The 15571-nt window shown below is 43.4% G+C and overlaps 1 protein-coding gene across 2 annotated transcripts in view; it reads left to right on the top strand.

Annotated features, from left to right (window-relative positions):
- The window catches only part of WWP1 (WW domain containing E3 ubiquitin protein ligase 1), an 81594-nt gene that overhangs the window by 63511 nt on the left and 2512 nt on the right, over nt 1-15571 (top strand). For both annotated transcript variants that reach the window (XM_015421426.1, XM_015421427.1), the window contains exons 18-23: nt 5389-5522; nt 5629-5769; nt 12165-12285; nt 12524-12628; nt 14371-14467; nt 14590-14662. In XM_015421426.1, coding sequence (XP_015276912.1) covers nt 5389-5522; nt 5629-5769; nt 12165-12285; nt 12524-12628; nt 14371-14467; nt 14590-14662 — 671 coding nt within the window. The remainder of the gene's footprint in view (nt 1-5388; nt 5523-5628; nt 5770-12164; nt 12286-12523; nt 12629-14370; nt 14468-14589; nt 14663-15571) is intronic.

Here is a 15571-nt window from a genome sequence, read left to right on the forward strand (position 1 = left end):
GCAGTGAGGCACACAGTAGAATGCCTGCAGAATCACGGATTTGTGATCAACGAAAGAAAGAGCATTCTTCACCCGACACAAACGATTGTACACCTAGGAGTACAAATCGATACAGTTCGAGACAGAGCTTTTCTAACTCAGGAACAACAACAAAAGATACAGTCTATGACAGAAAAGGTATTAAAGAGTCAAAAGATGGAGGTAATGACATTGGCACATGACATTGGCACAACTGCAGGGCCTTATGGTGTCATGTCAGGAATTACTCCAATGGGCAAGGTTTCACACCCGTCGTCTACAAAGGTTTCTTCTGCCCTTTCAGGAGGTCATTGCGAACAAAAGGACAAGACTAGTCTCTATTCTAGAGAGCCTCAAAACAGATTTGACCTGGTGGCGGGAACCCACGAGATTTCAACTGGGTGTTCCGCTACGGGAACCAAAGAGGGTGGTGATGACCACCGATGCCAGCCTTGTGGGATGGGGAGCTCATGTGCAAGGCAGAATGACTCAGGGAATCTGGTCATGCACAGACATGACACACAGCATAAACTTTCTGGAGTTACGTGCCATCAGGCTGGGTCTGCAAGACTTTCAGAGTCTATTAGCAGGATGTCATGTCTTGGTACAGATGGACAATATGACGGCAAAGGCATATGCGAACCGTCAGGGGGGGGACCAGATTCAAATCCCTCCACAAGGAAGCCTGCCGTCTAATACAGTGGTCGGAAGAACAACTACTGTCCGTCAAGGCGATTCATGTTCCGGGTCAGGACAATGTCTTGGCGGACTGGCTCAGCCGCAAGACATTAGACCAGTCGGAATGGATGTTAAACAAGGAGGTGTCAGAGATTCAGCGAAGTGACCGTCAACCTCTTCGCAACAGCCCAAAATCGTCAAGTGCCCAATTTCATGGCAAGAACAAGAGTTCAACAGGCCATAGGAGTGGATGCTCTAAGTTGCGACTGGCCTCGTCAACTGATGTATGCCTTCCCTCCGATCCAACTGCTATCCAGGGTGTTTCAGAAGGTCATAGAGCAACGGGCAGAAGTGATCCTGGTAGCACCGTTCTGGCCGAGGAGACCATGGTTCCAAGAGCTCAGGAGACTGTCAGTAGTAGAGCCATGGCGACTTCCATTGAGAGCAGACCTTCTCACTCAGGGGGCGCTAGTGCAGAATCCTTGGCCCTCACAGCCTGGAAGTTGAGCGCAATCAACTTTCAGGAATAGGTTATTCTAAGGAGGTCATTGATACGATGTTAGCCTCTAGGAAAAATTCTACTGCTAGGGTCTATAATACTACCTGGCAGGTCTTCTATTCCTGGTGTAGACAGAAAGGTTGGTTAACAATTGAATTAACTTCTATGCTAAAACTGAATCACTGTAAAATCCTTAATATTGTCTTAATTGTTTATCTAACTCTAAATTTTATTCTTACTAATTATTTAATTACTAGTGAGATACAGAATCAAGTATTGGAATGATAATCAATACCTTCATCACCTTTAATAGGATATTCAGGTTATTCCGGAACTTAAAAAAAAATATTCCCATTTCTGTCTTCTATTTCATTGCAAATATTACTCAGGATGCTGTCAACATACATCTAAGTAGGTCTTGTGAGGTTCTGTCTATGTTGTCTGGTAAGATTCCCAGTAACATAATCTCTGGTTTCATTGGGAATTTGGTTTTTAGAATATTTTGAATTTCTTCATGTATATTTTTCCAGTATCTTTTGTCTTGATGCAGGTCCACCACATATGATAAAAGGTGCCATCTTCTTTTTTCATTTCCAGCAGGCCCCATTGTAATTCTTATCCATCTTTGCAATATCTTTTGGAGTGACATACCATCAGTAAAGCCAGTTTGTACCAGTTTTCTCTTAATGCTTGGCTAGCAGTGAATCTAATACCTATAGTCCATAGATTTTCCCAACATTGAAACTGTATTTCGTCATCAAAATTTTGCATCCATTTAATCATGCAGGGTTTGACTTGTTCTTCAGAATCACATTGAAGCAATAACTTGTACATTTGCCCTAATAAATGGTCTTTAAATTGTGAATCAGTCAGTTCATTAATAACTCCTCTCTTAGTGCAGATATCATTTTTAATCTAGAAGCAATTTGAAAGTATATCCACTATTGTATCTCCTTTCCTTCTTAGTTAATCTCTTGCCGCATCTTAATCCACTTTGTGAGTTTATCATATCACCATAAGTTACAAAATCATTGATTCTCCTTGTGTAATTACTGTAATAAGCGTCTATTGGTGACATTATTAGTGGAATTGTGGGGCTGATTCTCTTTCGTAGCATTTCCCAAATTTTAAATAAGTTGTCTCTGATTATATGTCTTTTATCTTGGGTTTTGTTTTTTGATATAGATTTTTAAATCCACATAGCTATGTAGTCCACCATCAAGATTTGAAGATTCTAATTTTATCAGTCTTTCCTTGGGACTTCTGATCCAATCTGGTTTCCAAACTAGCCCTCTCGTGCATATGTTGTTGATTATGCAGCACCATATATGATAGTTTTCCTGCATGAATTGTACTTGTGTATAAGAAGAAAATCATACATGGTCACATGCATAAGGCATGTTTTCACACATGTACACTGTCAATTGTGTGTGGCACTGTGCCTACTTTGATTCTTATACTGTGTTAGTAAAATCTCTTTTGTTAAAGCTTTTTAAAGTGTTTTCTTGTATTTCATTTTTTCCTGGTGCTTTTGTGTCTGAATTAATTTTTTAAATGTTTAAATTTCTTACTATGTTGCCATTTTATGTAATTATGATTTGAAAGTAACTACAGTAGCTCAAAATGTAGTATTGGGTGGGGGGATCTGAGTATCAACATGCACTTTTGCCTCTGTCTTGCATGGAACTGCCTGTCAAGCCTAAACGTGGTGCTCATACATTCCGATTTGGAAGCATTTATTTCCTGAAGAAAATACAATGTATCACTGTATGGGAAAGTCAGGGAGCTAACCAATGTTCCCTTTAAGCTGTGGAGTCTTGTGAGCAAAAAATCTACTTTGTGAACTGCTGGCATTAAAGTTGTGAGCAACCGATTTGGCTGCTGCATCAGTTAGTTTGCTCTGGAGCCCTCCTTCCTGAGCTAAGACAAAAATGTGTGAGCCGGAGGCTAAAAAACTGTGAGCTAGCTCACACTAACTCAGCTTAGAGGGAACAGTGGAGCTAACATGATTGAAGCAAGTGTTTCTCTATGCATTTAGAATAAAAGGGTGTCTAGTTTGCAGGTCTCATACTGGACACCTTTGTTTCCTAAAGACTGCATGTATACATACATGTACATTTGCATTGATGACGAGTATGGTTAAAATTATTAACAGTTTTAAGATATGCCTCCTGGACCTAATCATAATTCTTGGAAGGGTACCCTGGAAGTCACAGCCAATGCTTAGTGATGCATATTCCAACTAAATCCTTGTTTTACATAAATGGTTTGTTATTTAGGATTCTGTAGGATTAAAGAGCCACCAATAATGGCTTAAAAAGGAGGAAGTATCAGAATTGTTCCCTCCTACAAATCTGATACCAAATGATACAATGCTGTTGGTGCTGATTAAAAAATTATCAATAGGACCTGCTTGGAAATGGAGGAAATAGTTGTACATCCTGATGAAGAAATGGTGTTAGTCCATCTGTACCAGATACGGCAATGAAATTGCTTTCTCTTGCTTTTACTGCTAATAAGGATGAGGATTGGTTCATGCAGGGTAAACAGTGAAGAAACAAATCACCGGGGTTGCATAGAGTTTACTGAATTGTAGGCTGCTACTGTTTTATCATAAATATCTGTGACACAAATACAGATGTGGTGTAATGATGCTTGGATCTTTAATACATAGTATGAAAAAGAGGTTTTTCTCTGGGATACTCAGGAGATGCAAAATACATCTAAATATGAGAATAAGTATTTGATCAGTTTCTTGTGGTGTAAATTTATGAGGGAGTTTTTAAAGGAATCAGTGTTTACTGTAATGGGCTTCCTTTGGGCTTCCTTTGAAGACAATCTGGAAACTGCAACTGGTTCAGAACATGGCAGCCCAGTTATTGACGGGGGCTAGCCAATGGAAACATATTTTGCCTACGCTGACTGACAGTTTGTTTGGATTCAGTTTAAAGGTGCTAGTTGTAACCATTAAAGCCCTTGTGACCTATTACCCACATGTTTGAAGGACCTCCTGTCCCCGTGCTCCAGTTATGGTTCAGAAGCTCTCATGTTCTGGCTGTCCTTTATGTAAGGGAGCCTACCTGGCTTTGGCCAGAACCTGTGCTTTTCCTATCCCTCACTCTATGGAATGAATGGTGCTTGCTGAAAGGGTATGGGAGGTGCCATCACTCAAAGTTTTTAGGAGATACTGTAAGGTCATTTTATTTGCCAAGGCTTCTAGCAGATTATAAGCTTCAGACATTTTAGGGGAAACAGGTTATTTGGGGTTTTATTGTATTTCATTTGTTTTAAATCTGGATTTGTAAACTGCCTTGAGCCATAGAGAAAGGCACAATATAAATATTTTAATAAATAAATAAGTTTCTTTATTAGTGTTGTCATCATCCACAGAAGGTATCTATATTTTTGCTCTCTCCCTGCAACTATTTTGAGGTTCTATTCAGTTATCATCATGAATAGTCTGTCTTGGATCACTTTTCCCTATTCATTCCTGTGTTAAGAAAGAAGTCAGAGAATGAGGGACATGATCTATAACAGCAGATTCATGCTGAAGAATAAGTTTTGGTGCATTGCTTATTTCTAGAGGGAGGGAGTGTCTGTTAAAAGATGTCTACAGATTGTTGGGTTGGTTTTTTTTTACCTTTTTCATTAAATGGAGTTGCTTGTTCAAATTGGTGCATGAAGCTCTCTGCTGGCTAACGTGTCGGATTTGTACGTAATCTCTTCCTAAAAAGAGACACACTTTGTGGCATTTGAGATTCTGCATATTGTCAACAGAACTTTTTCCCATTAAAATCCCCCCCCCATGTCCTGAGTTATTTTGTTTCTCACTCATTCACTGTATGATATACAGCAATTTCAGTGGGAGATACATAAATTTGCTTGCTGCCTTTTATAGGCTAAAATTTGCACTGGACAGTAGCTCCACCTAACAGAGTTCTCTGCCAGTGTAATTTGCATTTGAAGGTATCTTGTGCTGGTAGTAACATGTTGAGGATCATGTTACCTAATCCTTGATTTAGTGTTTCCATTTCATCATGCTAGTTTTCATCATGTTAGTTTTCCAGGCTTACTGTTTTATATATGCCTGCTCTGAGACCTTTTAGAGCAATTACTTCATTTTATGCCATGAACAAGATACTTGATGCTGTTTTTTTGTGTCCAATACCAAATTGATTTTTTATCCTCAACAGGCATTGTTTCATGGCAAATTCATTGACACTGGTTTTTCCCTGCCATTCTACAAGCGCATGCTAAATAAGAAACTCACAATAAAGGATTTGGAATCTATTGATACTGAATTTTATAATTCCCTAATTTGGATAAGGTTTGTAAATCTTTTCAGATGATCACCATTTTCCCATCACCACAATGTAATGATTATATCTGGTTGATCTTTCTTTTTCCCCATTTTCGTTAATTTTTCCTCCTAGGGACAACAACATTGAAGAATGTAATTTAGAAATGTACTTCTGTGTAGACATGGAGCTGCTAGGGAAAGTTACCTCACATGAATTGAAATCAGGCGGCTCAAACTTGCTTGTAACTGAAGAGAATAAAGAAGAATATATTGGGTATGGAGACCAAGGAACAGAGAAAATAATGGCAAATGTTTTCATTATTTTTCTTCACTATTGCATATTTTGAAATGTTTCTACATGAGCATAATTCTTGATCTTTTCTGATGTGGAGGGAAGAGAACAAACTCTATTTTTTTGTTAAAGCAGAAATTATTAAGGAGGGAAACTGAATAGCCTTCAGACCCAAGATATGAGCCATGCTTGCATTTAATATAATTGTTAATGGGTGTATAAAATATACATAACAATATACATGTGAATGAGTATATTTATTTATTATTTATTCGATTTATACCCCGCCCTCCCCACCAAAGCAGGCTCAGTATATATAATGAAGGAGAGAGGGGACTGTACTAATAACATCAGAATGGACTGTCTTCTAATACTAGCAGGAGCTACTTTCCTGATTTTTAAAAAGAAACTGCTTCCCAGAGTATATATAAAAAGTACACTTGCCATTTGTGCTGTATTTTCCATGCCATTATGCCAAAAATGCAACTTGTTTAATAGACAGATCTTCTTCGTGGTCTCTGTGCATCACACCCTTGGGAATACTGCGCCTGCGCTGAACCTTCTCGGTACCGGTAGCTAGCAAAAGGGATTTTCGCGCCTCTCCCAGGTCACGCGCCGGCTCCACTGCGCATGACCAAGGAGGGGCACGCAGATCCCGCCAGTTCTCTTCTGACCGCCGCGCTGGTAGGACGCCTTCTGCCTCGGTCTGCTAAGTACCAAACTTTTTTTTTGCTAAACTTGCGTTTAGTTAGTTTCTCTTTCTTTATTTTTGTAGTTAGCATTTTTCTTTCGGTGTTTGTTCCTTATTTACGTTCACCTCCCGCTGGCCTATGGCCCCGCGGTGGGGTTGTTTCAAACGGTGTAGGACTTGCGGCCTTAAAATATCCCCCACCGACGGGCACTCGCTTTGCCTCGTTTGCTTAGGGGAGTCGCACTGTGTCTCTAAGTGCGGACATTGCCAAAAGTTTTCGAACCAGACGAGAAAAAACAGGGCAGCTCGTCTACACTTGGCCCTGATGGAGAAGGCACTATCTCCACAGTCCTCTTCACCGTTGGACACGTCCGGGCACGCCTCGATGTCCACCTTGGCTGCGGACACTTGTCCTCCCGTTTCGGGACCATCGACGTCGACGGTCGCAATCGATGCTTCGGCACCAAAACGATCGACGCCGATAAAGGACCACCCCGTACCTTCCAAGATCCGGAAGCAGGGGTCATCCGTTGCCGTACCTTCCAAGATCCGGAAGCAGGGCAAAGACTCACAGCAGTCGAAGAAACCTAAAACGGACAAACCCAAAGTCCATAAGGTTTCGGCTAGTCAGGGTCGAGATCCCACGCAAGAACCTCACCCGATCGGTTCGGATCTCGACATCGACCTTACTCAACAGACAAATCAGTCGCAATCTGATATGTCGAGCCGTCAATCCTCTCATGCCTCCCCAGAACGTGGAGTCGAGGATCGGCACCGACCAACATCTCCTCCCCTGACTTGGGATGAGAGGCAATGGCATTATTTGTACGGGAATCGATACCCATACCCTTGGGCACTCCCGATACCACCCCCACCTGAATGGGATCGTCAGTCGGTGTCATCCCGCATTTCGCGCTTTCAAGATCGACCATCGGTATCGAAGCAGTCGATACCGACGCATCCACCAGACCCGGTTGTGCCCCCGATTAACACACCGGCACCGTCTCAACCTGAATTACTCGAATCATCTCCAGAACCATCCAATGTATCCTCCGATTCAGATGGCTTTTCTGAACATATCGAGGATGTAGATGCACAGCCCACCTCGCAAGATGTGGAAGCGGATTTACCTATTTCTCCATCAGAGGATGTTAAGTCTTATGGAGATTTTATTCAACGCATGGCATTAGATCTATCTATGACTCCTACTCTCGTTGCCAGTTTTGTGGATGATAACGTTTTTGACATTATGCACTCTAACACTTCGCCCTCCGTGGCTCTACCAATGACAAAAGTTCTCTTGCAAACTACCAAGGACTTTTGGACTCGTCCAGCCTCCATTAATGTCTCTAATAAGCGTCTGGATCACATGTACAAGGTCCAGGAATCAGGGGCTGAGTTTTTATACACACACCCAAAGCCCAATTCTTTGGTCGTCTCCTCATCCACAAAAGGAAAAGCGAGTCACTCTACTCCCTCAGAAAAAGAAGGGAAAAAGTTGGATTCGGTTGGTAGAAAATTCTACACTGTCGGTGCAATGGGCATTAAAACGGCGAACTATGCCGCCTGCATGGGCCGTTATCAATTCAATTTATGGAAGCGTTTGAATGATTTCCTCCCGCACGTGCCCAAAGAGTGCCAACCTCAGATTAAAAGGATTCAGAATGAAGGGATGGTCTTGGCTAGACACCAAATTAGTGCTGCCAAGCATTCCCTGGAATCCGCTAGTAAGACTCTAGCAACCTCTGTAGCGTTACGCAGACATGCCTGGCTCCGCTCTTCATCATTGCCATATGACACCAGATCCTCGGTGGAAGACCTTCCCTTTGAAGGTTCTGGATTGTTTAGCTCCACCACTGACACGGTTCTGCAGGAAATGGATAAGAGTATCAAGACGTCCAAGAGTTTGGGGATCTCCCCCACGACCAAATACTCGAAATCCAAGCAGTGGCCTAGGCAACCTTGGTCGACCAGGCAACCGTACAACAAATCACCTACGGATCAATGGCAAAGACCTCCCTCCTCTCAGTCACGGTCTTTTCCCCCGAAAAATAAGGGACAATCGTCCGGTGCCTATAAGTCGAAATTCCCTAAGAATCCCAAACAGGGACTTTGACTTCAACCTTACTGCTCAGACTCGCCTTGCACCCTTCCTGCACGCATGGCTCGCCATTTCTACGGACAAATGGGTGCACTCTATAATAAGAGATGGCTATCTCATAGAGTTTTCTCTGACTCCCAGAATCTCCCGTTTCATCAGAACCCCGGCGTCTCCTGCCCTGCTACAGGAGGTACAATCGCTGACACAAAAAAACGCTATAGAGAAAGTCCCGATGGCGGATTGTTGCCGCGGGATTTATTCCAAATATTTCACAGTCCCCAAGAAGGACGGAGGACTTCGTCCAATCATGGACCTCCGTTTTCTCAATCGGTTCATCATTTACAGAAAGTTTCGCATGACCACGTTGCAAAGCATTTTACCACTCCTGTCTCCAGGGACTTGGATGGTCACTTTAGATCTCAAAGACGCTTATTTTCACGTCTCCATCCATCCTCGTCACAGAAAGTTCCTCAGATTCGCAGTCGGGGAGGACCATTACCAATTCAAAGCCCTTCCATTCGGGCTCTCTACCGCCCCCAGGGTTTTTACGAAGGTAATGGTGGTTGTCGTCGCTCATCTTCGCCTTCAGGGCATTCAGATCTTTCCGTATATAGACGACTGGTTGATGGTGGCAGATTCAAGAGAATGTCTCCTTCAGCACATCACCATCACATTGTCGGTCCTATCCTCCCTTGGAATTCTGGTGAATTTACAGAAATCCATGCTGCAACCTGCAACTCGCGTGCAGTTCATAGGAGCTGTCATAGACTCCCTAGCCACTCGGGCGTACCTTCCTCGCCAACGGGCAGATACCATTCGTCTGGAAATTCAACGTTTGTTCCAGTCCAACGTGACATCAGCGGTCCACATTCAGCGGACCTTGGGTCTCATGGCAGCCACCACTTCCGTGATCGAATATGCACGCCTTCGCATGCGCCCGTTGCAGCTGTGGTTTCTAAAGAAATTTCGCCCTTCCATCCATCCTCCGAGCCTTCAACTGGTAGTGCCTCCGCAGGTCCTCGTCTCCCTGCAGTGGTGGCTCGTGGACACCAATCTGTTGGCGGGTGCACCGTTCCAACCGATCGTTCCCGTAATGTCCATCACCACAGATGCCTCCCTGTGGGGTTGGGGTGCTCATACAGACGACACTTGTGTGGGTGCTCCATGGCAACCCCTTTGGAAGAGTCATCATATCAACTATCTGGAACTGCTGGCCGTAAAGTTTGCCCTAAGATCCCTACTCAGACAGGTTGTAGGGAAGGATGTGTTGATTTTTACGGACAACACAACTGCGATGGCTTATATCAATCGCCAGGGCGGGACCGTGTCCAGGTCCCTTTGCAGGCTAGCTATGGACATATGGGAAGAGTGCCTTCATTGGAACATCACTCTCCAAGCTGCCCATCTGCCAGGAACTTTGAACCAACAAGCGGATTTCCTGAGCAGAGGGGGAGCATCGGACCACGAATGGGAGTTGAACTCAAAGTATCTCCTTCCTCTTTTTCAACATCTGGGACATCCCCACATCGATGTTTTTGCAACTCGATTGAACAAGAAGTGTCCCAGGTTTTGCTCCAGAGCGGGGTTGGACCCTCTGTCAATGGGGGACGGTCTGTTGATGTCGTGGGCTCACGACTTTCTATACCTATTTCCTCCGATTCCGCTGCTCCACAGGGTGCTTGTGAAAATACAACAGGACAAGCCCCATTGTCTCCTGGTAGCCCCCTGGTGGCCTCGGCAGGTGTGGTTTCCGACACTGCTGCGGTTAGCCAAGGGATCCTTCGTACACTTCCCGCAGGAGTTGGATCTCCTCCAAGCTCAGGAAGGCCAGGTCCTTCACTACGATCCTCTGAGTCTCAAGTTGACTCTATGGGAAATACGCTTTCAGTGATGGATGACCGTATCAATGAGGTCCTGTTGAATTGTCGTAAACTGTCTACTAGGACGTCTTACGCAAAGAAGTGGGATTTATTCCTACAGTACTTGAGTTCTTCCAATTTACCTCCTCCGCCAGTGGATTTGAGGTCTATTTTTGCGTTTATTTTGTCCAGAATGGACTTGGGACTCAGTTTTTCTTCAGTTAAGGTGTATTTAGCTGCGGTGTCAGCTTTTCATCCATCTATTGATGGGTTTTCAGTTTTCTCGCATCCTCAGACGAAACAGTTTTGTAAAGGTCTTATTCGCCTGTACCCTCCCCGTCGTTCTCCGACTCCGGCCTGGGATTTGGCTTTAGTTTTGCGGTTTTTGATGGGAAAACCCTTCGAACCACTGGCCACTTGCTCTCTAAAGTTGTTATCGCTCAAGACTGCGTTTCTGGTGGCCATTACTTCTGCTCGTCGAGTCAGTGAGTTGTCTGCTTTAAGGTGTGATCCACCATACTTGATTTTTTCCCCTCATGGGGTGTCGTTGTCTTTGGACATCTCCTTCTTACCGAAAGTCGTTTCGGAGTTTCATCTACGTTCAGATATAGTTTTGCCGTCATTTTTCCCGTCTCCTGCCAATGAAGAGGAACGGAAATTGCACTCTCTGGATGTTAAGAGGGCGTTGCTGTTCTATTTGGGCAGGACCAAGTCTTTTCGTCAGTCTCCAGCCTTGTTTGTTGCTCACAGTATGCCCTCCCTAGGGAAGAAGATCTCTTCCCAGACGCTGTCCAGGTGGATTGTGGAAGTAATCAAGCTATGTTACGCTTTGGCTAAGAGACCTCTTCCAGGTCAACTTCGCGCCCACTCTACAAGGGCGGTGGCGGCTTCCACAGCTTTCCTGAGAGGGATGCCATTGGAGGACATCTGCAACGCTGCGACTTGGGCTACTCCGCTCACCTTCGTGAAGCATTATGCCCTGGATGTCCGGTCTACTCGTCGTGTGGCGTTGGGTCGGTCTATTTTGCAGACGGCGCAGGTGTAGGGCCTCGGCCCCTCCTCCAGGTAAGAGTTATTGCTTGCTATTCTCCCAAGGGTGTGATGCACAGAGACCACGAAGAAGATAGACAGGTTGCTTACCTGTAACTGGTGATCTTCGAGTGGTCATCTGTGCATTCACACCACCCGCCCTCCTTCCCCTCTGCTCTCGGCCCTTCATCTTGTTTCTTTGAAGGCTGTTGGGCGGCGGTCAGAAGGAACTGGCGGGATCTGCGTGCCCCTCCTTGGTCATGCGCAGTGGAGCCGGCGCGTGACCTGGGAGAGGCGCGAAAATCCCTTTTGCTAGCTACCGGTACCGAGAAGGTTCAGCGCAGGCGCAGTATTCCCAAGGGTGTGAATGCACAGATGACCACTCGAAGATCACCAGTTACAGGTAAGCAACCTGTCTTTCTTTCTTTTGAGGTGGATTTGCAGAGTTCATTTCTTCAACATTCTTTCATTGTGAGAGCTCAGAGAGCAGATAAGCACTAATGTCCATAGTAAATTTGAATAGGGAGGCATCTGAAAATCAAGGTATGAATAATGAGGTACACAGGAGAGTTCTAGGTACAATGTTAACAAGAGTGTCTAAAGTGTATACAGATTTGGAATTCATAAAGCAGAGGAGAAGTCAGTTTGTTTTTAAAATAAGATGCAGTTTAGAATTTTAAATGTTTACCTGTTTCAGCTTAATGGCAGAATGGCGGTTTTCACGAGGAGTACGAGAACAAACCAAAGCTTTCCTTGATGGATTTAATGAAGTTGTTCCCCTTCAATGGCTGCAGTATTTTGATGAAAAGGAACTGGAGGTAAGATTTTAGAGTCTTGGAAGTGGGTAACTGGCTGGGCAGGAACACAGCAAACCAACTTTACTACATATAATAAGAAGGAATCGTAAGAACAAATAGCTATGTATTAGTTCAGTTAAGAGAAACAGATAAGTAGTCAGAACACAGAGTTGTGCAGGAGTATACTGAAAAGCATTTAGCTACTTTTTAATGTCAAAAGCCACTGCTCTTCTGAATTCTGTGATATTTTTTTTTTCAGGTTATGCTCTGTGGCATGCAAGAGGTTGATTTGGCAGACTGGCAGAGGAACACTGTCTATCGACACTATACAAGAAATAGCAAGCAAATAATATGGTTCTGGCAGGTATGGTACTTGTGTCAGGAAGTGTCATTTTCCCAAGGTTTCTTCTGGTGGAAACTATACTTGGTTAGAGCAGCTGCTGAACTTTACAGAGTTCCTTTAATAGTGTGAGGTGTGTTTCCTTTCTACTTGGCTGATACTTTTATTCAACTTTCTTCCCTCAAAACTAAGATATCATTAAGAACATAATAAGGTCCTTCTCCTGGGACTGGAAAGTAGGACTAAAGGCATTTCTTGGCACCTCTCTTTAATTCCCAGTTCTCTTCATGTGTAGATCAAAGGGACAGTGTTTACATCCAAGCCACAAACTGTAGTTTGTGATGTTCCCTAGGAATCAGGATTCTAAACAATTAAACCTCATTCAGATGTTACAGTAAACCATACTTGTTTAAGCTGTAGTTTGTGCAATAGATTCTTGTTAGTATACTAAATGTCAGTAATCCCAATTTATGGATAAATTCCAGATTGTCTGCTTCTTCTTGGTCTCCTAGCAAAGGAATGTTTTCCATATTCTGCTGTCTCTGTGTCTGGGAAGCTTCAAGGGATGAGGCTGCACACATTAAGTTTGAAATCATGGTTTGATGCCAGCTGTATTATTGAAGACACAACTAACAAGTGTTTGATCAAACCAGTTTATCATGATGTCTGAGTGCAGCCCTGGCTCCTTCCACTGTCAGAGGACTCTTTTGTGCTATTTCAGTCCCTTGTATGTAGGAAAGAGCAATAATTTGTAGATAAGGTATAATGACACATTAGAATTTGTTATAGTAATACAGACATTTCAACTGTGGGCCAGGTATAGCTGCAGGGAAGGGAGAGACCCAAGCTCAAGGATCTTCCAGGCTGATTCACTAATGGAAAACCAAGATTGCTTGCTTTGTTGGAAGGCTACTTCCAAAGTTACAGAGGTAGATCTCAAATAAGAGATCTTATTTCTTATTATTTTCTAAACACTTATTTCTGGCTAGAATGATGTGCAGTTATAGTGGAGAATTTCACATTACCCTTTTAAAGCCGTTTTTAAGCTGTTATTGTACCGTCTTGGAGTAAACCAGTACAGGGCTGCCATTTCAGAAAGCCTTTCCCCTACCAGTAAGGAGCCGTCTCTGAAGCGCTTTGGCAATTCAGACTGCGTTGCTCTGTTTTCCCGCCCTTTTTCGCCTGCGCAGGTGATCTCCATCCTTTTTTTTAACGTTTGTTTTAGAGTGCTATATCGCTATAGCGTGCTAAAACTAATGTTAAAAAAAAAGGATGGCGCTCGCCCGCGCGGGCAAAAAAGGGCGGGAAAACAAAGCGGCTCAGGAGGAAGCGCTACGGGACATTTTACATAGCGCCCTGTAGCACTTCAGAAATGGTATAGAAAAGTGAAGACCGCTTGGAAGCAGTTTGCAGGTAAAACTGTTCAGGAACACTTCCCTAACGGGACAGAAGTGTTTCTGTCTGAAAGTGAAAATATATTCCAGAAGGGAACCGTTACTAAAACGGTTCTGTCTTAAAATGTCAGACCAGAAACCGTTAGGGAACTGTTCCTGAACCGGAATATATCTGCTGTCTGAAATTCCCCATAGTGTATGCAGTCTTAACACCACTAAGACTTTAAATGCTTGCTTTAGATGACGGGGGGCAAAATATGTGAAGCATAACGTTTAATAGAATCAGCTTCTGTTTATAGCTCGAAAGACAATGCTAATTCTGACTAGCTGGCACTTTAAAGTAGTGAAATACGGACTCGTGTTTTTGTTTAGTTCATAAAAGAAGCTGACAATGAAGTTCGTATGCGACTACTGCAGTTTGTCACTGGTACTTGCCGATTACCGCTGGGAGGATTTGCAGAGCTCATGGGTAAGTGTAATTTGTACTATAATAGTATCTTCTTATAAGCCTACATTTTTCCCATTAGAAAAAAAATGACATTAAGACCCAACATGCTTATCCCTACAAATACTTGAATCTTTGTTGTTCAGGAAGTAATGGTCCTCAGAAGTTCTGCATTGAAAAAGTTGGCAAGGAGACGTGGTTACCAAGAAGTCATACATGGTGAGTTGTTATAATGAACTGTATGAAAGCTAGTTCTTCGGTTTTCCTATTTTGGTCTCGCCAAGTTAGTGCCTGCTGTTCATTTATGAGATAATCAGTAGCACTGCACTTGTTTGGATGGGGAGGCATCAATGAAGAATAGGCAAAAATGGCTGCATACCTTGGTAACATACATCTGGGCACAGGTTTTGCCTCACAATTAGTCTTGACTGCAGTCAGTAAGTTTCTCCCATGCAAGTCATTTCTACAAATGAAAGTAAATACAGCCTATTGTGCAGACAGAGGAGAGGAGATTGGATTTATACCCTGCCCTTCACTACTCAGAGGAGTCTCAGAGTGGATTACAATCCCTTCCCCTCCCCCTCCCCACAACAGACACCCTGTGAGGTAGGTGGGGCTGAGAGAGCTCTCTTGAGAACAGCTCTGAAAGAACTTATGACTGACCCAAGGTCATGCCAGCAGGTGCAAGTGGAGGAGTGGGGAATCAAACCCAGTTCTCCCAGATTAGAGTCAGTGCTCCTAACCACTACACTAAGCTGGCTCTCTTGTTGGATCTTCAGTGATAGTTAAGGGACAAGTGTAATAGTTTTCATTCTCATTCACAGTTGTGAGATATCACAATCGAATTGGCTAAAACTGGCTAAATTATCTGCTTCCCTCTGTTTACTTGAAACAGTTTACTCAATGAGAAATCAATGTGAGAATGCAATATTTCTCTGTGATAGTTACATTCACCATTAATCATAATAAAAGAAAATGCCCTGATTGGGTAAAAGCTAATGCTATCCCTTGGTTCCTTTTAATTTTGTTTCCTGGAACAGCTTTCTTGGGGGTCGGGGCAATTCTGCTGTTACAAAACATATTGAGGATAGTGCCAGTTGTTGTATGACATTAAACCCATATCAGGAA

The sequence above is a fragment of the Gekko japonicus genome, unplaced genomic scaffold, assembly GCF_001447785.1.
Source record: "Gekko japonicus isolate JY-2015 unplaced genomic scaffold, Gekko_japonicus_V1.1 scaffold766, whole genome shotgun sequence".
Classification (NCBI taxonomy): domain Eukaryota; kingdom Metazoa; phylum Chordata; class Lepidosauria; order Squamata; family Gekkonidae; genus Gekko; species Gekko japonicus.